The following is a 24479-nucleotide window of genomic DNA, read 5'->3' as shown; positions in this document are numbered from 1 at the left end:
TTTAAAAAGCTCAATCTTTAAACCAATATTGTCCAAGTTTGAAGGTGCTGTGAAGAATATCTGGAAAAAGTGGTGTTTTTGGACGTTAAAAACTCAGTTTCCCATGAGCACTTTCACCCACTGTTGTGAGGATGTGACTCTTACCAAGACATGCATTTGTTTCAGCAGCAAATGGATAGAGACCAAATCATTCAAATAAAAAGTGAAAAGGTAATGTATTTATTTGTAGTTATGTAGCGGTATTGTTTGAACGTGATAACAAACAAACTTTGTAATCTCAGTTTGTAGTGTAGTTTAGTGTCCTGAAGGTGAGCAGACTATCTGTGAAGTGTTCCTCGAAGCAGGTGCTCCAAGATTCTTCTGTTAAGTTTTCTTCTGCTTGTCTGTCCTTTTTCTTTTGTCTGTCCAGCTCCAGTGCACAACATTACAATAACCCCCCCCCCCAAAAAAAAAATAAAAAAAATAAAAAAAAGAAATTAAATTAAATTAAAAATAAATGAATAAATAAGATAAAATAAATAAAAATAAAATAAAATAAAAATAAACAAATAAATAAATAAAAAATAAAATAAAAAAAATAAGTTTCAGGAAAGAAAAAGGATAGACCATGCATCTTACCATCAAACTTTGCCAGCCAGTGTAGTGTTGTCGTAGGGAACTTTGTCATAATTGGATTGGCTTGGTTGTCCACAGATACTGAGAAATAGCATATAGAAAATGCCAGTTGTGATGCTGATAATCTCACTTTAAATCGTAAATTATGAAGAAGCAAGTGACACTGTTTCAAGATGATTTATTAACTCCTTACAATGTCTTTAAATTTTACTTTTTCAAGGACAGAATAGGTAGCGGAACCTCCTCGTGCGAAAAGGGGAGCTTAATCTTTGTTACACTTAGTGGTGTGACAGTGAAATGTATCCTGAAAACAAAGTTTTCTTGAGTGGCTCGCGGAAGGAAAACCTGTGACTTGCAGGAATCGTGAGCTCTGGTTCGAGGTTTTACCTTCCGATGGACAATGAAGCAGATATCTTTTACCGGACGCTACCAAAAGTGGTGAGTGAAGTCATATGACTTAAGAGTCTTAGGAAACTGTTTCGTTAAGAGGAGACTTGAAGAGTCCTTCTTTGTGGTTGTGTTAGCTAAATGCTAAGTGAAGCGTTATGCTTCTTTCCAGGAGCTGCACGCTCACCTCAACGGTTCGGTCAGCTTCCAAACCATCGAGAAACTCCTCAGCAGGAAGCCTCACCTCAACATCGAACACAGTATGACCGCCATCGGCAAAGGACAGCGGAGAACCCTGGATGAGTAAGTGGTTTTTGTAGAGAAGGGATGCAAACAACCACCAGTGTGTGATACGTGACAGTTATTAAAGATGAAGTTTCAGTTTCCAATAATGTTTTCAATTTTTTTTTAACAATATTCGATTTTTTTCAAGAAGTTACCGACATGTGGTAAGTGGGTTTTAATCAACTTGCGCTCTGCAGGTGTTTCCAGGTCTTTAAAGTGATCCATCAGCTTGTAGACTCTGAAGAAGACATCCTAATGGTAAGAATTGGCTGTTTTGTACGAATTATATAATTATTGAATTATTTTTTTCTCAGGATATCAGCAGCAGGGTTCTTTCATACTTTGTTAGGTAGCTACAGATGTTATCAAGGAGTTTGCAGCTGATGGTGTCAAATATCTAGAACTTAGAAGTACACCAAGAGAGGAGAGAAACACAGGTAAGATTATTCAGTCAATGAATCAACTTCTATTTATTTATTTATAGCACATTTCTTTCTCAATAAAATGCATTTGAATTGAATTGAATTGATTTTTTTTATTTCGGTCATGTCAGCACACTTATACAATATCACACATTGTCAATAGATAATCACATTGTACATGTCCGAAAGGGAAGATGGGAGAAGCAGAGCTTATCTAGTCCCGTCCCCATTTCCTCAATATTTAGTCTCCTCTTTTTCACAAATCATCAAATTATTATAAATTTGCTTCCATTTACAGAAGTATGACATAATTCTTGATTGTCTTTTAGTGTCCATATTTGATCTTCAATGTCCAATCCTTTGTTCCACGTAAGGCATAATTCATGGGTCTGTCATTTTTTTGTTCTTGTACATGACTTCAAGGCACTTTAAAGAGATTAGAAAATACAATAAACATAAGATTAAAATAATTGCAAAACATATTTAAAAGAAATATTTTTTAGTAGGCACTAATGTGCACCTTTAAAAGATAACTATTTTTACAGTTTAAAGGTTAATTTTGAGCTTAAGTGTTAAAGTAGCCATAAGATTGTAAATACTTTACACAAATACAGTAATTCAGTAAAAAGGTAAGAATAAAAGTTAAAGACTGATAAAAGCCCTAAAAATACCAAGATGCTAAATTGATAAAAAAATAATTTAAAAAACAAATGAGAAAAAGATTTCAGTTTGATGTTTGATTGAAAGATTTACCATCAGAAACTTCACCTGAGAGTTGCACTGAAATATAATCTCTTGTTTTCTAGGACTGACAAAAAAGAAATACATTGAAACCATCATAAAAGCCATCCAGCAATGTAAAAATGATGGAGTGGACATCAAAGTCAGGTAAGCACAGATGATATTATTTCAGTACAGATCTGCTAAGGAGAATGCTGGCCATGGCAGATTGTTTTTGTCATGTGCTTATTTGTCCTGAAGGTTTCTGGTAGCAATCGACCGCAGAAATGGGACCGAAGTTGCCATAGAGACGGTGAAGATGGCAGAGGAGTTCATGCTGTCCTCTGACGGTTTGGTGGTGGGAATTGACCTCAGCGGAGATCCGATGGTCAGTTTTAGGATTCCAGTCCTACACTTTCACTCCAAACACCTACTAACTACGATCTTATCTTAACACTCAGCTAAGATGTTCTGATTATCTTTTAGCATTTCTTCAAAGTTCCATGACAGAAGAAACTCATCAAAGGAATTATATCTCAGTCTGTCTTAAATTAAAGTATGGATCTCTTGGTTGCTGTGACTATTTCGTTCTAGTGATCGCTGTGATTTATCTAAATATGATGAAGCTTGAATTCTTTTCTTTACTAAAGACATTCAAAAACTGGCATTGCTAATGAAATGACTTGATTGGCAGGGGTTTGCTCACACAAGTGGTTACAAAATTACTTTTTAGATACAGGTAATTTTAAAGCCCAAAAAGTGTTTTTAAACCCCATAAATGGAATAAAATGTTCAGATTTAAATTTTTTGAGTGAACTAAGACAGAGACTTTGTTGTTGTTTGATTTAGTGTTTAACATGTGGTTTTGGTTTTAAGGTTGGCCATGGAAAAGACCTCCTACCTGCTTTGCAGAAAGCAAAGGATTGTGGACTGAAGTTGTCACTGCACCTCTCAGAAGTATGAACCAAACACATTTAACACCCTCTGTTCTTAAATTATCTGAGCAAAAGCTCTGCCATAACAACATGTGCTGCAGATACCATCACAGCGTGAGGAGACAGACCTGCTGTTGAATCTTCCTCCAGACAGGATCGGTCACGGCACATTTCTGCATCCGGACGTGGGCGGATCTCAAAGTCTTGTTGAGAAGGTGCTGAAGAAGAAAATACCTCTGGGTAAGACTGAAATAAAGTTAAGCCTTTTTGGTTTCATGTCACAACAAGGACTTGATTTTTGATCTTTAAACATGTGTTTTTTTCTTGTAGAGCTTTGTCTGACCTCAAATGTGAAGGGACAGACTGTGCCATGTTACTCCAATCATCATTTCAAATACTGGTACAAGTTGGGACATCCCTGTGTGATTTGTGTAAGTTTCATCTCGAAACATCTCTCAGCTAATCATTTTTGTTTTTCATTACATTTAATTTGCTTTCAAAAATTCTGTACAGAGCAACATATTATTCAAAGAACACGTTATGGCTTCTGTTGTGTTGGATTTTGTTGTTTGGTATTTTGGTTCAATATGATTGGTTTGATTCCAGAAAATGAAACGCTAAACTGATCAGGAACCACATAAGAAATTTTTAAAATCTGAGGCGACACTTGGTGTTGAGAAAACTGTGGTTCCCCATTAAAGTTTTTATTTCTCTGACACATTACAGACTGATGATAAAGGAGTATTCAGCACAGACTTGTCTCAGGAATATCAGCTGGCGGCGTCCACGTTTGGTCTCAGTCATGAGGACATCTGGGAGCACTCCCAGCAGGCCATTGACTGTATCTTTGCTCCTGATGATGTGAAACAGCAGCTCAAACAGAAATGGATTGACATGAAGCCACAGGTTTTCAAGTGAAATCATTGAGGAATTTAAGCCAAACATATACCTCAAATCATAGTTTACAAAATCCTTTGTAATGTATCTTTTACACGGAAACTGTATCATCAGCTTAATTGTGATGTCTTAAATGTAGAACTCAAGTAAAAAACAACCTTTTACTACAGAATGTCTGATGTTTCTCTGCATTCTTCACTCCACATCAAAACATAAAACTCATAATAAACGAGTGGTTTGGGGAACAATATAAAAAAAAAACATCCTGTGATGAATCCAGTCTTTGGGGGCCCCCCAAGATTTCCAAGTCCATCAAAGAAATCCAGAGTTTTCCTGTTGATGCTTTATGTTGTACACACGCGTACACACTGTCCTGTCCCTGCAGCGCTCTCACTGTCACACTTTCTTTCCAAATTTGCCGTGTTTCTCTTTGTTCTTCTTGAATTTCCCATGTTGCATGTCCTTCTTCTTTAGCTTCCCATGTTGGGGAGTCCCGTTGCTTGGGTTGACGTTTCCCCCGTCCAGCTTCCTCTTCTTATCACTGTCGGGAATAAAACTTGGTTACAAACCTGTCTCTGCATCAACAAAACATCCAAACACAGCAATAAGAGCTCATAATACTCTGCCCACCTCTTGATGCTGACGATAGCTGTGCTCCCAGCTGTCTTTAACACCTGATCCCATTCCTCATCATTCCCTCGGATCCTGTACCTGTAAACACAGAGGAAGTTATCGATAAAGCTTCATAAATTCAAAAACATTCGTTCAAAATTCTACAAAAGTCTTATACTTACTCCTCCATGTCCATTTCCTTCACTTTCTCCACGTCCTGCTTGTGTCTCTCCTCAAACTCCTTCGCAGCTTCATTCTGCGAGCAAACCAAATATAGAACAAAGTTTTTAAACATTTTGAGTATTTCAGTCAGCTTTAAGGACCTCTCCTAAAAACAACAAAAAAAGTTGAAGACTAAACCTTAAGGTTATTCGTTTTTCTATTTTTGGATTATGCAGATAGACGAATTTCTGACTCCTTATTTTAGTTTACAACAGCAACAAAAAAAAACATCTTTCCAAACAAAGATGAAGAGAGAAAGACAAATAGAGAAAAAGCTAAGGGTGTATGCTGAAACCCTGGGGTTAAATTCAATACCTTTTAAAGACCTTAAAAACCTTTGAAAAAGTCTTAAGACCTTATTGCAACTTTAAGCTGTTGTCAGCAACCAATCTTTGACAGTTGTAGTTTGCATTTTAATATAAATTAGGTAAGCTGAAAAAGAATAAAGCTTGAAAGAATAAATGAAACTAAAGGCAGGTTAATTGACATTCCCATTCCCTCAACAAGTAACAGCAGTAATTTACGGCCAACTTGCAGAAAAAAAACAAGAATTTATTTCATCATTGTCAAAATTTAGGACATGTGCTTAAGATTGTGTCATTTGCTTTCTATCAGGGCTACATATGGATGGCTACTGAACTACTGTACAAACTGAGTTTGTTGTCACATTAGCCTAAGGATGTGTTGGGCTGCGAGCACTACATACAGCCTGCGCCTCACAAAATTACAACTTTGCTTGTTGTCAGGTTTCAAACAACAGAGCTACAAAACTGTATTGATAAATACCTTATCTTATCGCGTTGTATCCAGTAAAAAGTTGATTTGAACAATGAAAATTTGTCCAATGTTCCAAAACAACTGAGATCAGGGGAGGCTTAGCTTTCTCTAAACCGTAAGAATCCAAGATGCCAGGTCATCAAAAGTCTGAGAAATTTTCTCAGGAGACTTAAGAAACTCTTATGACCTAGAGTGAAATATTTTGAGATGCTAGAGCTTTTTCTAGAGACGCTAGTCTGTAATAAGTGTGACGAGCAGAATGACCGTCCCATCACCATTGTCCAACCAGATGGACTTTTTCCGTGGCGGATATATGGAACTGTCTGTCTAGCGTGTCAGGTTAGTTTGTAACAGTCGCAACGAGGAAAATAATTGTTCATGAACACTTTTGGAGTCAAAGCTTGAACACCAATATAATACCTCTTAACATTACGATTAAGACTTTTTAATACTTTTAAGGGCCTTTATTTTCCCACAACTGATTTATCAACTTTTAATACTTTTTAAGACCTCGTAGACACCCTGTAAAAACATATAGATTATTAAAAATATGACCGAAAATTCTACTTAATGCTTCGTACCAGATCATCATTAAGGCTTTTGAATGTTGGCTCCATTGAAACGTCTTTAGAGGCAGCCATCTCTGCTTCAATAGCTTTTTCTTGGATGCTGGTAAAGACCTGGAGGAATGAAGGCCAGGACATTAGAAATATATCTTTAATAGAGGAGTAGTTAAACAGAAGGTGTATTTGTTTGAAATTAATTGGACGAGGGGGCTTACCTGTACAAATTTACGTATCAGTCGGTTGAAGAGACCCATGAGCTGCGAGCTCGGGAGCTCAATTTCCTTTTCCAGCTGATCCACAGATTTGTGCTGCAATCCGATCCCCAGCAGTAACGCCTGGAAAAGAAGAGACGGTTACAACACAGGAGAACAAAACTAAATGTTTAACAAACCAAAGAACAAAACACTTACACACTGTGCAGCTGACAGAGAGAAGTCACCGAGCTGTTTGAGGAAGAATATGCGTGCCACAGCTGGGACCAGGTCCATGATGAGGTGATAGTCCACCATGCTCCTGGAGTACAGCTCCAGACGCTTCAGATCATACGGGCTGAAGTGGGACGCTAGCTCGGAGCTAGTGAGAGCTGTGGAGGTGGAAGAGGAGGCGGGTCAGGTATCTCTGCAAGCTCAAAGCCTGATTTTAACAACATTTTAATGTTAGAAGTAAATATCTGGAAAAACTCATCTTGAACACAGCAGCTAGATGTCTTTCTATCAAATAAAAACCGCTGCCTTCACTGTTAGACAGAGAGAAGTAATAGGAGGTTAGTAAAAAGTCTTACTGGTGGTCTCCTCCTTTGACTTCTTGTTCTGCAGAATGCTCAGCGGCATGCTCGGATGGAAGCTGCTGAACTGGTAGGAGAGGAGAGACAGGAAACGACGGCGGAAATCTGAAGAGAGGAAGAAATATTTAGACCCTTTCAAGCTAAGAACAAACAGATCTCTGGATGCATTTAGGAATATTTGTTAGAGGAGTTCACCTTTCCAGAAAGCAGACAGCCACCGGCTCTGCTCCGGAGTTTCGTCCGTATTCAACTCCTTCAGCATCACACATGAGTGCTCTCCTGTGAGATCATTCTGGAAACAACCACACACATTTATATTAACGGCATGAGACGACAGCGTCAGTTCAAACTAAAACTGTCACATTTATTACACTTACAGGAGTTTGTCTCAGGTACACTGGCGTAAAACCGGCTCTCTTCCAGAACCTGCCAGGATGCAAAAATCATGGATCAGATCTCTGGAATTTCAAAAATATTACAACTACTTTTTTTTCTCCATGTTTATCAGAAACTTACTTGAGCAGCTGAGCTGTCAGGCCGTAAGAAACTCCCAGATAGTCGAGTCTCTCTGCTCTCCTCTCGCTCAGCTTCAGCAGCAGAGGAGGAAGCTCTTTACGAGGAGCGATGACCTCCTCCAGCAGGCTGACGGCCTGGATGACGAGACACAAACACAACACCATCACTGTGTGTTCAGTCTAAAGTCCTTAATGTGCAGCTGGTTTTACTCTGGTTTAATGTTGTTACCTCATTGCTGACTGAGGTTATCTCATGGTTGTTTGAGAGAGAGCTCTCATCCATGGTGGGAAACTTGCCCTCGTAGTACATCTGCAGCAGCTGGAGAGCTCTGGAGCCGTACCCCATCTGGAGGATAAAATATTAAGTCAGTTTTCAGATAAATAAGAAACTAAAGAAAAATAAAGTTCAGGTCTCTCTCTAGTCTTACCCCTTGGTAGTCTGGGTTGACAGCGATCCGAACCACCCTGCCTCCAGAGAGGCTGCCGAACTCTGGGTCTTGGAACTGGAAAAAAACAGCAGAAGGTTCATGTTTAAACTGTGAGAATGTGAGCTGTAGTGATTCTGCACACTCTGGCGGTCTGTCTTTTAAGTTGAGTTCTACTGTGAAGAATCTTGGAGTCACCTTCGATAGCAGTTTATACAGTGTCTCTGCAGGTTTCAACAAGCTAAATTTAAGACCTTTTAAGACTTTTTTTAAGACCATAATCTAAACAATTTAAGACCATAATCTATACAATTTAAGACCAATGTCTTATCAATGCTGGCAAAAAAGTACAAAAGACTAGAAGGAAATTTGGAGGCCTGGAATTTATTCACAGCTTTTTCACACTGGAATACTAAAACACGTAATCCATCTTAAAAAATCAGAAACATCTCTGTTGTGAACCAAGATTTGTTTGAAAGTCAGAACAAGAAGCAATATTTGGAACTCTACAGCCAACAGCCATAGTGTGTGTATTTTCCTGCGCACAAAAAGGAACTATCTGAGCTCTTGTCCCGTGGCTGCAATTTCCTCCACAATGTCCTTGAGCCCTACCAATTGTCTTCAAAAATCGAAACATTTCAGCACGAGACTTAAGGTTAATGCATGTTTTAAACAAAAGTAACATCCATAGATTTTTGAGACCTTTCAAAATTGTTTTTAAGACCTCTTTGGGGATTTTAGGAGAAATTTAGACATTTTAAGGTCTTAAAATACAATTATTAGATTTAAGACTTTTTTAGACTTTTTAAGACCCTGCAGATACCCTGTTATAATTCAACAAACAAATTGACAGTCTGTTCAGGGCGAGTTTTTATCAGTTATGTGTTTTAAGAAAGGTAAAACCTTTTTTAAATTGTGCTGACTCGGAAAGAACCATTCGTGCTTTTATCAGCTCAAAACTTGACTGCTGCAATGTGTTGTATGTCGGCACTCCAAGTCGTCACTCAGCCGCCTTCAGCTAGTCCTGCACATTTTTTAACAAATACACTCCATTTCAAACATGTTTCCCCTGTTTTGTTTCCCTTTCACTGGCTCCCTGTTTCTTTTAGAACTGATTTTAAATTTCTGCTTTTTGTTTCTAAAGCCCTTAATGGCCTCTCAACTCCCTATCTCACAGAATTATTGTGTGTTTGGAACCCCACTAGAGCCTTGGGGTCCTCAAATCAGCTCTTGCTGGAAGTCCCAAGAGCAAGGACTAAACTCTGGGGTGACTGGGGCTTCTCGGTCACTGGACCCAGGCTTTGGAACAAGTTGCCCCCTAAAACACGCACCACCACTGACTTTGGGCATTTATAATTGAGGCTTAAAACCTTTTTATTCTTTTATTCTTTATTCTTAATCTTTATTATATATTTAATGGAGTGAGATATTCTTGGCCTTTTTATTGAACTGCATTGTATTTTTATTGCATTAAATTTGAATTGTTGTGTCTTGATTTTAATGGAAAGCACTTTGGTCACCTTGTGTATTGTAAAGGGCTCTAAAAATCAAAGTTGGTTGGTTGGTTTAGGTTTAGGTTTAGATGATGGTGTGTACCTGCTCCGACACGGTCCATGGGATAAGGTCACCAGAGGCTTTTTTTCCTCTGGAAAGACTGTTGAGGATAGACTGCCGAGAGATTTCTCCCTCCAGACACACCTAGAAGAGAAACAAAGGCGCAAACCTCAAAACAAAAGCCTTATCTTTTACTCAGTGTGCTTTTTTTCCAGACATTAAGCAGACAATCAAGAGTGGATAAGTCCTGGAGAGAATAAGAGTTGGATGGAAGAATAAAGAAGTTCAAACAAAAGCAAAAACATCCTTATGACTGTGATAGATTTTCAGTAAAGCTACTCGCCAACACTTCATTTCTGAATGCAAGCAGTGATCTGTTACCTGAACCACAGCGAGGACCTCAGGCAGAGAGTTCTGTGTCGGTGGCACAGGAGGAAGCAAGCAGAAGAGGTGATGGGCCGGAGCGTCTGACAACATCTGCAGATCGTTTGGTGAATTCTGGATCCAAAGAGTCAAATAAACACAAAGATTACAGAGAAGTGCTGATAAGGTGTAGTGCTTCTGTGCAAATGCAAACAGACAGATTCACCTTGTAGTGCGATGCCACATAGAGAGCCATCAGCCTCTGCAGGAAAGCTTCAGATGCTTTGTGATAACAGAAAAGTGTGTCTCTGTTCACATAATATCTGGGCAGTGAGGGTTAAGATTAAAAACAGAAAAGGACGTTAAAAAAATGCCACACATTTTCTTTTTTAGTGCGGCAAAAGATCACTTTTTTTACTAACAGCAATGAAATTCTAAGCTTCAATCTCAGCCTCAGTCAGTGTTAGTGTCATTCATTCTCAGCTTCATTCATAATTAACCTCATTCTTGGTTTTATTTTTTCTCAGCATCATTCTTAGCCTCTTTAACAGCTTAATTTGCAGCTCCTTTAAATGTTTTAACTAGGGATGCACCGATACCAACCCAGGTATAGGGTATCAGTGCCCCTCAAAGCTGGATCATTATCGGTGGAAAGGGGCTGATCCATGGTGCTGATCCAGGAAAAACAGCTTTCTCACTTTTCTTTTCACCAGTGCTCTTGGATACTTGTTTGTGTTGTTATCTCTGATTAACTTTTATGTTCTTGATGAATTACCAGTCTACAGGGTAAAAAATATTACAATTGAATATTAAATTCTGCACATTCTGAATCATGGTTTTTACCAAACTGCAGGTAAACATTTAAATACTTTGTAATGGTTTTTCTAAGTGTTTGTATTTTGTAAATAAATACTAACTTCAGGCACTCTGTATACTTTTTTTTGCCTTTTACATACAACATTACCAGTCTTATCCAACAGAAGGGCATGCAGGTTATCATTTAACACTGGTATCGGACCAGTATCGGTCGATACCAAAGCCCAGGTATTGGTATCAGAACCATAAAAGTTTGATCAGTGCATCCCTAATTTTAACTTGAGGAAACATTTGATAAACGTTGGATACATCAAACTTTTTGGATCTGATCTAATGTTACAAGATAAAACTCCAGTGGAAGTTGGTGGTTGAACTGGTTACTAAATAAGAAAAATCACTGGGTTACATTTGATGGTCAAATATATATTTTAGGTTTAAGACTTTTATCCACCAAAACAAGCAAAACGTACACAATTACTTGATATATTAAATAATTACAGTCCAGGAAATAAAGGATACAAGTCACAGGTCTGTGGGAGTGGGCATCCAGAGATGAGTCTGGGGATGTTCAGACAGTCCAGACACAGAAGATCATTCAGCCATTTTTCCACAGCGTCTCCTGGAGCGTATCGGATTGACTCATGGAGAGAGACCTCATGGAGGGAGCGAGCTACGAGCAGAAACAGACGTCAGTCGTGATGTTGAAATGAAAGCTGAAAGTATCGAGGAGAACTCTACAGGGATGTTTACCTGCTGCGAGCCTCGCTGTGTTTGTGTTCCTGTTCTCTGCTGACATGCTCTGCTGGCTGTCTGCACTCTGCTGCCTCAGCTGCTGGATCAGTTTGAGAGACAAGGAGCGCCCGGTGCCTTCGTACCTGCAGAGGGGGGTCAGAAAAGCTCAACAAGGTCTTTCTAGAAGTTTATCACCTCGTTAGGTTTGTGTGGTAGGGGGTTTGATGATTTAAAGGTGCACAGACTGACCCATTGATAGTAGAGGCCATGAAGACCAGATAAGGCCCCAGCAGGTTCTTGACCAGAGGCAGAGGGATGGCTGCAGCCTCATCAATGACCAGCAGCTCAGCCTGACCCAGCTTCACTGCATCACCTGGGTGGATGTACTGTGAGACACAAGGACATGAGGGTCAGAAGGGATCACTTCAAGCTGTCAGTAACATGTGGTCCTGTCATCTTTACCTGAATGGTCTGTCTGTGCTCCTTGAAGATGTTCACCCGCACCACGGCTTTGTTGAACTCTGGATTCAAAGACTGGACGATCTCATAGTCAAGATGCTCCTGTGGATTCACACACAGGAGATATGAGCGCGTCTGCTAATGTAGGGAGAATGATTGTAACATAGCTGATTCACTTTAGTGCACTGTACCTGATACTGCAGAGCATCAAAGCCTTTGAAAATGAACTCAAACATGGTGTGTAGGTTATCAGGGCTCGGCGAGGTCACAAAGATGTTGGAGTAACTGTAAAGAACGCCAGCAAGCCTTTAGTAAAAATTTGACGAGAAGGAATGACAGAAAAGGTCATGACGAGGTCGTGTTGTCAAAAATGTACCCAAAAGCCACAGCTCCAGCCACAGCCAGTCCCAGAGCTGCAGACTTTCCTCGACCGCGAGCAGCAGTGAGAGCAACGGTGCTCCTCAGCGTCTTCTCTGAGATTGCCTCGATGAACTTGAGCACTCCTTTAGCCTGGACGATGACAAAACATGTTCACTGATGCATTTACTTAAAATTATATTAGGGAAGTTTGTAAAATTTTCCATTGAAGGAAAGATCCTGACCTGGTCCACAGTCCTGCAGCAGTCCACTAACACACCCACAGGCTGAGTGTCCTGAAGAGACTCTTTAATATCTTTCAACTCCTGTTCTCGTGGAGACAATCCGTCCTCCTGTCGGGATCAGAAAACTGGTCAGAAATGTGGCAGAACTGCCCAAAAAGCTGGCAGACTTCTGTGTTTGACAGATGATTCTAATTAACCAAATAACCACAACCTGAAGTCTTAAAGTTAAGAAACATACACAGAAAATCAGAAGTAATGCCCAGGTTGTTCCAGGTTTGTATGACGATTAAGGTTGCCAGTGCACAACAGCTCTAACATGGGAAATTTAGGTCAGTGTTTTTTTTTTTTTAAATGAGCATCAATTTTCACTCCTTTTCTTTATTTTTAATTATTAGGATCCCTGTTAGCTTCAACAAAGAGGTTGCTAGTCTTCCTGGGGTCCACAAAAAAAAAACTAAGTTTAGTAAACAACTTTTCAAAATCACAATATCTGTAAAACAAAAAAGCAATACAAGCCAAATAAAAGAATCAAAATAAGAAACATTAAAACAAAAAGTTTTAAAACAGTGGTTACATGACAGCTGTGAGTACTTCTTTTTAGTGACTTCACAAAAGAAAACTTATTTTTGATCCGTTTCAGGCTGGTGGAGAGAATATATATATATATATAAAGTTATAAAGTTCATAAACAAGAATATTATGGTTTATCTCTAAAGGAGTGTGGTGTGTTATATTCCATATAAGAGTTGGAATTAATGACAAAGCTTGAATGTAGTTTAGCCCATTAAAACTCAAAATGTTGTTGTTGTGTTTTTAACTAATATAACCTAAGACCTAAAATGTAATAACTGGTCAATAATGTAACAAGATGCTGAGCCAAAACATCATATATTTTTTTCCCAAAATGGGTGATGGGGCATTTGTGTAGGATACTACACTCTATATTGACACAATAAGCCCTTTAATCGATAAATGACTGACTCACTTTATGTATGATGTAATAAAATTATTGCACGTTTAAGTTAAAATTATTTTGCCTTCCTTCTAAAGTAATAAAAAGTTATTACACTTCATGTTTTATTCTGTTTTTTTCTTTAATTAGCTTTCAGGTTGTTGTTACATATCCGGCTGTAACAAGCCTCCACTGTTGGATAAGATAATCATTGATACATCTGCATCACATCAGCATGAAAGGAACCACTGCTATGTACTGTAAGTTAAAAATACATCTTTGAATGTCTTATTACATAAAGTAAGGCAAGGTTACCTGAGTCTTTGGAGGGACAGGCTTGATGTTCGCCATGTGGCTGGAGATTGGCAGGATGTTGAGTTGATCGTCAATAACAACACAGTTTTTACAGGATGCAAGAGACAGAATGAACCTGGTAAAAATAAGCAAATATTAATTTATTATTAAATGTCATTAAATAGACTTAAACTGCAACAACACAAGAGGGGGACTCACCTCTCATTAAATCTGCCCACAACATCCTGATGAGCCTCAGTCCTGTATCGTGAGTGAACATCCTGCAGGAAGAGAAGCAACAATGATCCAAACATTCACCAACACAGATGCAGAGTTAGAAACAGATGGTGATAAACTCACCATGGTCATTGTGTACAGCTGCTTCAGAGAGTTCATCGTCCTCAGCAGTAATACCACAATGCCTCCTCCTTCTACAGTCTCAACTGTCCTTGCCAAGAGATTGGGAGTAAGAGCTTCAAAGTCCTGTGTTTGAAAAAATGAAAGCATCAAGTATATTTTTATCTGCAGAAAAGAGATTTTTCTAAATCACTGTAAAATTGAGCATCTTTTTTGCCCCGTAACCCACAACAAGAATACCTTACCTGCAAGACGCACATGCCAAAAGTGTTGCCCAGGATCTTGTGAGTCTCATTGTAGTAACAGTAGCGGATGTTTGTTGCAGCGATGAAGAGCTCAAATGGGTCATCTTGGTTCAGATTCAGTGTGCCAGTTTTGATCTTTTTCTGCAGCTGTCTCATGCGCTTCTTTCGATTGCTGTAAAATACATTTTTGACTGATTTATTCTCTATTCTTTAGATAATACAAACTGAAACTAAGCTCATGTGAAGTGTGTGTACTCACCTGCTGAATCCTAGGTCTTTTTTGTAACACCAGAGCACAGAGGGTCGCGCTCTGACTGCAGCTTTAGACAGCATGTGGTGCAGAATGACAACCTGGATTGGAGACAGATCAATAAATTGATGACATATGGGAATGAAAAGTTGGGTACAAGATATCGACCCATATACATAAGAACAGAACAGCGAGAACAGTGGGTGACAGATTACCTGATCTCTCCCACGATCCCCAACCACCACAAAGATGGTCCGGTGCTGCAGAGCGACCCCATTCTCAATCTGGACCCGAATACGGTTGTCCACTTTCTTGCGCACAGTTGCCATCGTTTTATAGCTGCACAGAGAAGCAACAGATACAAGATCAGAAACTACATTTATACTCAATCCGCAGGTGAAGAGTGACATAAAACTGGAGTCATTTCCACAAAACTGAGTTTACGATAACAAGCAAATTGAATCTACGTCCGTGTGAGGTCTAATCAAAGCGTTTATCCAAACACACATTTACCTTTTTAATCACACGCTCTTTTTGTTGTTGAATTAGCATAAAACACACCACTTAGTTTTCAGATTAGTTTACACGCCTGCCATCATGCTGTTGATACTCTCACGTGGAGACATCAGTTCATGGAGGACCCCCAGCGCGACGTCACTACCATGCGACGTTTTCTAAAAGCGAGTTCAGTATTTGCCCTGAGTTTGATCTTACAGGTTTCAAATTCCAAAGCCGTGGTGACAGTCTGTTACGAAGAAATTCAAAAAAATTAATCGTTTAAGTTATTTTCAATGTGATATTTCATGAAGCAACGTTTTTAGTATTACCAGGCAACTGTAATGGTAATGACACATAGCTAATTAAATATTTTCTTTCTTTTCTTTTTCTTCTTTTTTTTTCTTTACATACATGACTTCTCAGGTATTTTGATTTTATAGTTCCTAAATTATTCAAAACAGTTTGTCTTATTTTTGTTTCGTATATGAGGACCCTATAGGAAGACTGGCAACCACTTTGCGGGAGCGAACCACAGACTGTAGCAAACGGGGGTCCAAACAAAGAATACCAGAGACATTGCGTCTCTCCTTACAGTAAATAAAAATCAAATAATGTCTGGCATAAAATTTTGGAGTTTTTTTTTCTTGTTTGTTTTCCTGAAGATGTGTTTTCAAGCAGCTATAACAACCTAATTTCCCTCAGAAAATTAAAGTATCTATTTAATTCAAAGATGGTATTTATTAAAAGTTGTTTGTGGTCTATTGGACTTCTGATTCTGCAGTGAATAGTTTTCGATATGCGTTGGTTCACACATTTCGGGGACTAGCGTGAACAGCAAGAGATCGCTTATGTGGTGCAACCTGCAAGCTTAAACTCAGGGGAAAAAATTCCCGCATTGCCCATGTCTGTGCCAAAACACAAGTACCCAGCAAACACGAAAAAGATCAAGATTATAAAATCTATTCCTTTTTTTTTCAAACAATATTTTTGGTTCGTAGATTTGTCCACAAGAAGAATGTGCCATCAGGTAAACTTTAAAACTAAACAACTGGGCAGTTTCGAGAATAATATTTAGTCTGACAAGCAGAGTGACAGGGGCACCTGCTGCCATTGTTGTTGATGAAGAGCATTAACTGAGCAGAGTTGTCCTTATTTGACACTTTGCCACCCACTGTGATATCCTGCACCATGACATGGTGTAAATGTAAATGTATACTTAGCTTTTTAATTTGTTCAGAGTAAATGGGGTCATATTTATAAAGTTTGTTTTCATCAGTGTATTCAAGGATTACAAAAAACTGTATGGAAAAACAGAGGCAAGAGAAGCATGAGTATGCAACACAACTTTATTGAAACTCTTGAAGCAACATCAATTTACAAACAAGAAAACGGGAGCTCTTTGAACATAAAATCCTTTCTTGAACCAAAATGACAGAAAAGAACTGAGAGGGGCATCAAACTCCCAAGGATTGGACCAGCAGTGGCAGGTGCATTTTTTTTATACAAAAAATAACTTATGAAATCTTTCAAGTTTACAGGAATATTGTCACACATTGCTCATGTAAACCGATGATTAGATTTACAGCTTCGCTTGCGTTTTCAAATTAAAATGATTTAGTTTCAAATATCAAAGCAGGCATTACTTTGATTTAAAGACAGGGACCACTGATGAGGAACAGAGAGAAAGAAACATGAGTGAGCTGGGGCAAATGCATTCTTGAATTTTGAATTTTTCAGTGTGGTGCAAGTTAGTCAGTCACAGTCATTAAGAGAAAGGCTTTTTCAGGATCGTATCGCCTGAGTGTTGCCTCTCGACACTCCTCTAGATCCTTGACCTGCCCCGCGCTTGTAGTTCTGTTGGTAACCATCCTTTGAGAAGAGAGGAGAGGACAAAAAATATTTAGAACCTCCAACAGACAACAAAGAAGATATAACGCATTAATGAGGCAGTCTTACCCTCTGATAATTCCCATTTGAGTAGTCCCGAGGTGTACTGAACTGGGTTGGTCCATAACCAGAGTTTTGGGTGTTGGCAAAAGGAGGGCGATAACCATCGTAGCCACCTGACAGAGGGGAGGCAAATGACTTTAAATTCCTCTTGAAATTATCAATGAAACGAGCTTTGTCTCTCATTTTTGTGAAAAGTCTTCAAGTCTTTTGAAAATTTAACACTCATATAACCCCAAAAGAAGAAAAAAAAACAGTTTTATTTCAATTTCAAATTTATTTCCCTTTGTGAAGGTTCTTCTCTGACTAAGTGATGCTATACCATGACTGACATGTAATGCATGACTCAACAACAACCAGCACTTATTTTACCCAGCACTTAAAGCCAGTAATGGTTTACTCTATGGGGTTTTTGCTTGCTGAGGCTGAAAGCAACAGCTTCACTGTTTGCTGTACGCCATGAGCTGACCTCTGAATCCATTCGCTGATCCTCTGTAGCCATTGATCATCCCTCTGGCGTTGCGAGGTCCACCACGAGACATGCCCCTGCTGTTGTAGAATGACTGAGGCTGCCGACCGAAGCCTGAGCCCTGCGGGGAAGGCTGTGGATGGCCTCCTGACTGGTCTTGGGAATGAAAGGCACCAACTACTAATGAAAAAGAAACATGCAAATCAATATTTAGTTGAGGATAAAACGTAAATGTCAGTGAATAATGAGACAGCACAAATATTCTGCCCACCAGACTGCAGTTGATCTGACTGCATCTCTGTCTGCTCCACAGGATGCTGCGACTGGCTGCTGAAGGCTTGGTTGTAGCTGTTCTGGTATTGGCTGGCTTGGTTCAAAGCCTCTGTCTCACTCGCTGGCGGGACCGGAGCGTTGAGGTTGAACACCTGAGGGTAGAACAAGGGACGCATTGTTGTGAAGCCAAAAGCAGAGGAAAGGTCACAGGCTCATTAGGAGTAAAGTCCATTACTCACTATTTCCTGGATAAAGCTACAAATGTTTTCAGCTGCATTATGATGAGAGGAAACTGAAGAACTGTTAAAATACTTTTTATAGAAGTTCAATCACATGAGGATTGAGACTAAACCGGCTGTGTCATTCTGCAGAAGGCACAGAGTTGCGTCTTTCAAGTAAGATGAAAAAACGATGACATGGCAAGTGTTCTGTGTGCCCGGGTCAGCTTACTGTCTGCATCGACTGGAATGGTGCTGCGTTGACATTGATGCCGCCGCTGTGAGGAGCTTTGGAAACAGGCTGGAAAACCTGTGTTTGTGCGGCAGGTGGGAGAGCTGAGGGTGGAGGCTGCTCCGACGACAAGGACATAGAGGTCTGGTGAAAGGAGGAGAGAACGCTATTGATGTTGAAAAATGCAACATCTGATGCTGCAGAGTGAATGAGAATAATGACAATATTCTCCATGACAAAAAAAGACTTCTCAGAGCTTAGTTAACCTGAATGGGGTCGATGGATTCTGTTGGAGGTCGAGGATCTGGCGTGTGTGAGGTCTGAAACATGGGGGGCGGAGTTGGTGAGACGATAGGAACCTGAAAACAAACAGGAAAAGAATAAAACGTTTCATTTCTATCAGGGCATCTTCAGTCAGTATTCCCAGCTCAGGATTGGATACTCACTTGTGTGGGCTCAGGTTGGACAGGAACAGTGTTGGGTTGTGATAGTCGGGACTCTGGGTGAACTAAGATTTGACAATAAAATCAAGCTGAGAATCATTTTCACACACACATGAGAATCAGAGTAGAGACTATCTCTGGGCAGACATACCTGAAGGACACACCATCTGTGGTAAGTCCATGTTCTGAGTGGGTTTCATGGGCTGGGCTGAGACGATGGCTGGATCAATGGGCTGTCCGTCAAACTCCAGCATGGAGTCCTGAGAACAGAGGAGTGATGAGCGCCGAGCTAAACGTCTGCAGTAAACAGCTCAAAGCACCAAGTCCTCACCTGCATGAAGTTATACGTTCCCTGCATCTGTGCCATCAAGTCCTGCACCACCTGCTTCCTGGCCATGGGGTCAGAAGGTGGTGCAGGGGACGTTAAGCTCATGGGGTGGGTCTCCAGGGCAACAGGGGAGGCTGCAGGCTGCACGGGCGGCTGCTGCTGCATCGCACTGATAGCCTAAAAGTGGACAGACAGTAGAACTTGTAACTCAAACCTGCAAATACAAACAGGACTACAGGATGATTTGCTGATTTTGACCCTTCAAACTTCAGAGGTTCAGTCTCTTTTGGACTTTGATTGCTACAAATGATATGTCCAGTTTTTCTGGTGATGGTGGGACATTTACAGACCAGACCTTTGATGCCTTTAAAAGCAGCCATACTGATAGAAACAAGAGCGACTTTCTGCACATTTCCCCCTGAATTTCTTAGCTTTAAAATGTCAACATCTGAGCAGACATGTTTGCTTTCACTATGATATTCTTTTACTGAAACACTGAGAACAATAAGAGATTTACCAGACAGATAAAAAGGAATTGTCATAATGTGACTAATATGCAGGAATAACAACTTCCTGTTTTCTTTGATCCCTTACCTCTGTTTCTGAGGTCCACTCATCCCCCTGCTCCTTCTCACTGCCGCTGTAAGCGCCGTCTGGAATGAACTGTCTGTTTACAAACTGATGGAGAGAAAAAAAAAGTATCAGCACAATGCAAACTGTGTTTATGATGTCAGCTTCAAGACTGTACTGGAAGAGGGGAAATTAATCTCACCTCTGTTGTTTCAACCGCAATTGGCTCTATGAACTCCTCAATTATTTCAGTTTCTGTGGAGAGATGAGCGTTTCAGAAAATGCAGCGCTGACTTTATGACATCAGGATCTTACAACAATAGCATTGGTACAGCAAGATATCAAAGAAAAGTCAGGACCTGGATCAACAGTCTGCTCTTCTGCTTCTGACGATTCAGCTACTGCCGCTGCTGCCTGCTCTTCCTCCTCCTCTTCCTCCTCCGCCTCACACACACCGTTCTGGTGGGATGGAACCCGGTCAAAGTACCCACTCAGCAGAATCTGGTCCAAAGTCTCTCTTAGTGCCCTGTCTAGAAGTGAGGAAGATAAAGAGAGTTACTGGAAAATGAAGCTGAATCATATTACATAACAATCAGAGCTTCCTCTTTGGAGCAAACTGACTGATTTGACTACAGGGCTACAACAAGCTTGTGAGTTGTGATAAAGGAAGTTTGAAACACTTCAGACCTGCTGTATACCACTCTGCCTGACACTGTTTTATCAGCTTACATTTGTCATTGCTATACAGAACTCTTCTGGTATCCAAGGAAAGACAAAGCAAACACTTACACTAGTTTATTGTTTGATAAGAGTGGCTTAATCTGAAAACATCTGATATTAATGTAGCAGGAAAGTCTGGGAGGTAATGTGCAATAAATACTGCAGTGGGCGTATTAGTCGTGACATATTAACGTCTTTGTACCACAAGATGTCAATCAGAGTGAATACAGAAACCCTTCCTATATAACAGGTGCTGTCCATCACAAGAGCGTTTCATCATCAAGCCTATTTTCGTGACCTATCTCTCTCCTCGCTCAGGCTTCCTGCTGACTAACAGGAGGTCTCCATTAAATCGACATCTGTCAGTCTCAGAGTTGTTTTTGCTGCAGCGAGGTAATAAAGCTCCTGTTCTGTGCGGCATTACAACATCCCAACTGAAAAAGTGAATAATAACTTGTTACAAACTTATAGTCTGAACTAATGAGTACGAAGAGGCCAAGTGTTCATATAGACATAACATTGCAAATATGCTTCTAAGCCAACAGTGTGTCAACATGTGATTCTCTCTAGAAGAGCCTTCAAGCTTGCACAGGCATTTCCACTTCTGGCTCTTCACGCAGAGCAGATCAAAGTCATTTCCTTTCCTGACTTAGTAGCCCTGGGGTAGAAGTCTGCCACTGCCTGAGCAAGTATCACCTCGAATCTCCTGGTAAGGCCTTTCAAGTCAGGCGAGGTGGTTTGCTGGTGTCATTAGAGGGAACTGGGTCACCACCACCAGTATCATAGCGTGGCTCCAACGATCTGACCAGTGGAACCACAGACGACAGAGCCACTGGCACCCTGCCCCGCTGCTGAGTCAGGATAAGCCCACAGTGCTCACCCCCGAGCAGAATGCAGCAGTGCGAGTCCTGAGGCCAGATCGCTGAGAATGCAGTACGCCAATATCCCCAAGCCCTGATTATTCACATCAGAGCACTGCACACATGCTGCATTAACACAATACAATGCACATGCTACATTAACATATTAAGACTGATTAATGGCTCGCAACACAGCACAGAGCAATGTCTGTTTGGAGCTCTAGCTGTCTTTATCTACAGTGCTTTTGGGTCAGTCAAAAGTATGTGAGACATTAATCATGGCCGACTTCAAAACAATAAAAAGCCTGTTGATGACTGCTGTGTCACCATCCATCTGACTAAATGTCCTGCCAACAATTTTCACCACCAGCTGGGCACATAAATAAAGCCAGTTTCTCCTGAATCAAAACTTTGCTTTAAATTACGGCAAGTCTGGAACTTGTAACTGGATTTTTACACGAATTGAATGACGAAAGCTTAAAACAAGTTAGGATGTTTCTTTTCTAGGCACCTGTCCAAAAGGAAGAAAATGTGGCACGCAATACAAGCCAAAACTGACTGATAAAACAGATCCTTTCTAAACCAATCAACTCACATTTGATCCACTGTCATCAGGCAAAAAATATCTCAGCAGTTTTCCTGTGCTGGCGTACACATGTATAATTATTCTCCACACTCCACGTAAACAAACTCAAAAGGAGTGCAAAATCAGGAAAAAAACTATAATTTACAAAACAGAGGAGCAAATCAACATCCCTGATTGTGATGACAATAATTAGACATCAAATCATCCCCTAAATACAAAGCTCGCCTGCTTTGGACCCATGTAACCTTTTAAATTAATCTGACTTACATGTTGTTCCAACCACAGCCTTTTCCTTCCCTTCCAGCAGGTCCCATAGATGCACAGATGCTTCTTCATACTGGTCAGCCAACCTGCAAGTAATGACAAAAGTTGACAAATTCACTTGTTAATAGGTAAAGAAGCCAAGGAAACTTCCTTGCTTTTGAGATTTACTCAAATAAATTTCACTGCCTGAGACCAACCTGATGTTTTGGTCACGATCAGGGCCCACTAACTTGTAGAACTCATCAAAAGCTGTGAGGTCTGCATCTGTCAGCAGCGGTGAGCCGCCAACTCCCTGTTTCAGGTCCTGCCGCACAGTCTCCTCTCCCAGTCGGTCCAAGAGGAACTGCAGCTCGAGGACCGTCTTCAGCCTCCTCTGCTCTGCCTCCTCTCGCTGTAGCTGCTCCCGCCGCGCAGATTTCTTCACCACTTTTTGGATCTGTAAGTTATACAGGAAAAAAAAGGTTGACCACATTGTTTTAAGTTGAACAGTTAAGCATCACTGAGAGAGAAAAGAAAGAGGAGGTGGACCTTACATCTTGTCCCATTCCAATAAATGTTTTGTGCAACTCTCGAGCAAATTCCAAGTGATGCGTGATTTCCTGGTACTTGGAGAGGGCCTCCTAATGATGTAGGAAAGAGACATATCTGTTGTTAGAATATACATTGTCATGTCAAATATTCAAAAAGACAAAGGTTCAAGTGTACCCACCAGCTGGTCCTGATTGAGGCGCTCCCCACTGTCCTTCCTCACTTGATAATCATCCAGTTTACTCTAAAATAAGAAAATAAACAGACAATTGAGGTCTTTTTCTTTCTTGTACCACACAGATTTATCAGCATATACCTATCCAGACAGAACAAAATGTCAGTCTCCAGAACTCACTTTTTTCTTCTCCATGTTGCGGACCTTCTTGTCGATGACGCCCAGCACTTGTTTCAAGACTTCAGACTGTCCACAGAGTGAGAAATTACCCATTGACCCTGGAGCGGATCCCAAATCTGGGCTGACGGACTGCATTGTCCCATTTGCATTCATCACTGAGGGCATCTGGAAACGAATCAATACAAAGATTTGAAATTTGTCATAAGCAAGAGGATTTATCAACATCAAAAACAACATAAATCTGAGTTACTGGAAAGCATCAATGCTGGGTGGTTGACGTTTGCTTTCATTTTTCTCAACTTACTAAATATTTCCAGTTAGATCGGCCACTTGATTCTTATCATTTATTCTTATCATCACAGAAACACCAGATGATCCATCTACATCCAGATGGATATAGATGGGTCTGATGGCCGAACCTCCCCTTAGCTCGATTATCTGACAATGATGACATGATGATAATAACGTTGGGCTTCTGTGTACAAACCAGTTATTAATACCACACACGGTAAAAGATACTTCTACAGTCCGTAGCAGCTGACAGAATTCCAAACGGGCAGACAAATCGCTTGACCTGAAGTTCAAACCCAGAAAGGATTCGTGTCTGTGACCGAACAAATCAGTGAGTAAACATGTATTTAACCAAGTCTGTAACGATATACATACACATATGTATCAGCTGAGAACAGCTTCGTAACAAAAGGAGGCCGTCCGAGAGAAGTTGTATGCCTGTGTCCCTAAACTAGTCCATCATAGCAATCAGCTAACTGAAGTCCAAACTGTTTAACCTAAAAGACTTCTGTGGACCTTATGGCTCTTAACATGTTTCCCATATAACATGGGCTGTATGTCTGTTTCTTTGGCTGCCTATTCCGGGGCCCTCTGTCCCCCCACCAGTGCGGTCAGTTAGCCGGTGTTACCTCAGAGGTTCGGTAAAATGGCCTTGGCCGCACAACCGTTAGCACAGACTTAGCATCTTCACGCGCTGCGGTAGCTACAGCGACGCGTGCTAACCAGCCATCAGCCGGCCGGGAGCCCCTCAGCCGGCAGAGCACGAACCCTGATTCACCCACCTTGAAGTTTTAATCCACAGGGGAGCTTTCAAGCGATATGTACGAAACGGCCAAGTTGTTATTGTTGTTGTGTTGGTTTATATTCTCTTTGACTCTAGTGTGGGATCCGCCCCGCCGGCCTCACCGACAACTGAGACGGTTCGAAAGACGGAGAAACTCTTTATAAACGCGAAGGTCCGTTTTTAGCTGGCGCAGATAAGCCTGTTTCACATTAAAACAAAAATAAAAACCAGACTCGGCATTTTTTGATTAATTTCAAGACTTTGCATTGACAGCTTAAGTAATATTGTGCATTTTAAAGATTAAAAACATCTGGCTTTTATTAGCCA

At 40.5% G+C, this 24479-nt stretch overlaps 3 protein-coding genes across 4 annotated transcripts; 1 reads left to right on the top strand and 2 right to left on the bottom strand.

The window, feature by feature from the left end:
* Positions 1 to 913: 913 nt before the first annotated feature.
* mapda (N6-Methyl-AMP deaminase) lies at positions 914 to 4282 on the top strand. Its single transcript, XM_074677205.1, has 10 exons — positions 914 to 1053; positions 1175 to 1305; positions 1485 to 1545; positions 1637 to 1724; positions 2516 to 2597; positions 2691 to 2817; positions 3306 to 3386; positions 3466 to 3604; positions 3695 to 3795; positions 4091 to 4282. The coding sequence occupies exons 1-10, from the start codon at positions 1009 to 1011 to the stop codon at positions 4280 to 4282; spliced, it is 1047 nt and encodes a 348-aa protein (XP_074533306.1). The 5' UTR covers positions 914 to 1008.
* Positions 4283 to 4401: 119 nt separating this feature from the next.
* On the bottom strand, positions 4402 to 15447 carry nat10 (N-acetyltransferase 10). The gene is made up of 29 exons (XM_074677201.1): positions 15300 to 15447; positions 15002 to 15125; positions 14796 to 14887; positions 14537 to 14708; positions 14295 to 14417; positions 14154 to 14215; positions 13956 to 14070; positions 12689 to 12796; positions 12463 to 12596; positions 12278 to 12371; positions 12090 to 12188; positions 11877 to 12013; positions 11646 to 11770; positions 11415 to 11565; positions 10306 to 10402; positions 10098 to 10214; positions 9759 to 9860; positions 8166 to 8240; positions 7967 to 8083; positions 7739 to 7872; positions 7600 to 7648; positions 7418 to 7514; positions 7220 to 7327; positions 6849 to 7021; positions 6654 to 6773; positions 6454 to 6552; positions 5056 to 5129; positions 4892 to 4972; positions 4402 to 4802 (listed from the first exon to the last, which is right to left on the bottom strand). The coding sequence occupies exons 2-29, from the start codon at positions 15113 to 15115 to the stop codon at positions 4658 to 4660; spliced, it is 3114 nt and encodes a 1037-aa protein (XP_074533302.1). The 5' UTR covers positions 15116 to 15125; positions 15300 to 15447; the 3' UTR covers positions 4402 to 4657.
* A 1194-nt stretch (positions 15448 to 16641) lies between these two features.
* On the bottom strand, positions 16642 to 24310 carry caprin1b (cell cycle associated protein 1b). Of its 2 annotated transcripts, none has more exons than XM_074678449.1 (18): positions 24151 to 24310; positions 23078 to 23242; positions 22904 to 22966; positions 22728 to 22814; positions 22392 to 22630; positions 22198 to 22280; positions 20124 to 20294; positions 19967 to 20019; positions 19789 to 19872; positions 19198 to 19371; positions 19018 to 19126; positions 18870 to 18931; positions 18690 to 18782; positions 18424 to 18567; positions 17972 to 18125; positions 17701 to 17880; positions 17241 to 17347; positions 16642 to 17153 (listed from the first exon to the last, which is right to left on the bottom strand). In XM_074678449.1, exons 2-18 carry the CDS (start codon positions 23240 to 23242, stop codon positions 17067 to 17069), a joined length of 2055 nt encoding a protein of 684 aa, XP_074534550.1. In that variant the 5' UTR covers positions 24151 to 24310; the 3' UTR covers positions 16642 to 17066. The 2 variants fall into 2 exon arrangements, with proteins under 2 accessions (XP_074534550.1, XP_074534551.1); XM_074678450.1 differs by having other exon boundaries at positions 17701 to 17877.
* Between the last annotated feature and the right edge of the window lie 169 nt (positions 24311 to 24479).

The sequence above is a fragment of the Halichoeres trimaculatus genome, unplaced genomic scaffold, assembly GCF_033239565.1.
Source record: "Halichoeres trimaculatus isolate MK-OKI-2021-1 unplaced genomic scaffold, fHalTri1.1 fHalTri1_scaffold_10, whole genome shotgun sequence".
Classification (NCBI taxonomy): Eukaryota; Metazoa; Chordata; class Actinopteri; order Labriformes; family Labridae; genus Halichoeres; species Halichoeres trimaculatus.
The sequence above is the reverse complement of the archived record's forward strand: the minus strand, read 5'-3'. Positions and strand labels throughout refer to the sequence as shown.

Bases quoted from the DNA above. Each gene is read 5' to 3' on its own strand.
- mapda (XM_074677205.1), top strand. From the start codon at position 1,009: ATGGACAATGAAGCAGATATCTTTTACCGGACGCTACCAAAAGTG. The intron at 1,054-1,174 runs GTGAGTGAAGTC...GCTTCTTTCCAG, and splicing joins ACCGGACGCTACCAAAAGTG to GAGCTGCACGCTCACCTCAA. The intron at 1,546-1,636 runs GTAAGAATTGGC...ATACTTTGTTAG, and splicing joins CTGAAGAAGACATCCTAATG to GTAGCTACAGATGTTATCAA.
- nat10 (XM_074677201.1), bottom strand. From the start codon at position 15,115: ATGGCAACTGTGCGCAAGAAAGTGGACAACCGTATTCGGGTCCAGATT. The intron at 10,403-11,414 runs GTATCCTTTATT...CTCACTGCCCAG, and splicing joins CTCCCACAGACCTGTGACTT to ATATTATGTGAACAGAGACA. The intron at 4,803-4,891 runs GTGGGCAGAGTA...TATTCCCGACAG, and splicing joins GCTATCGTCAGCATCAAGAG to TGATAAGAAGAGGAAGCTGG.
- caprin1b (XM_074678449.1), bottom strand. From the start codon at position 23,242: ATGCCCTCAGTGATGAATGCAAATGGGACAATGCAGTCCGTCAGCCCA. The intron at 18,126-18,423 runs GTAAGCTGACCC...TTCTACCCTCAG, and splicing joins CATTCCAGTCGATGCAGACA to GTGTTCAACCTCAACGCTCC. The intron at 17,348-17,700 runs GTCAGCTCATGG...CCCCTCTGTCAG, and splicing joins ATCAGCGAATGGATTCAGAG to GTGGCTACGATGGTTATCGC.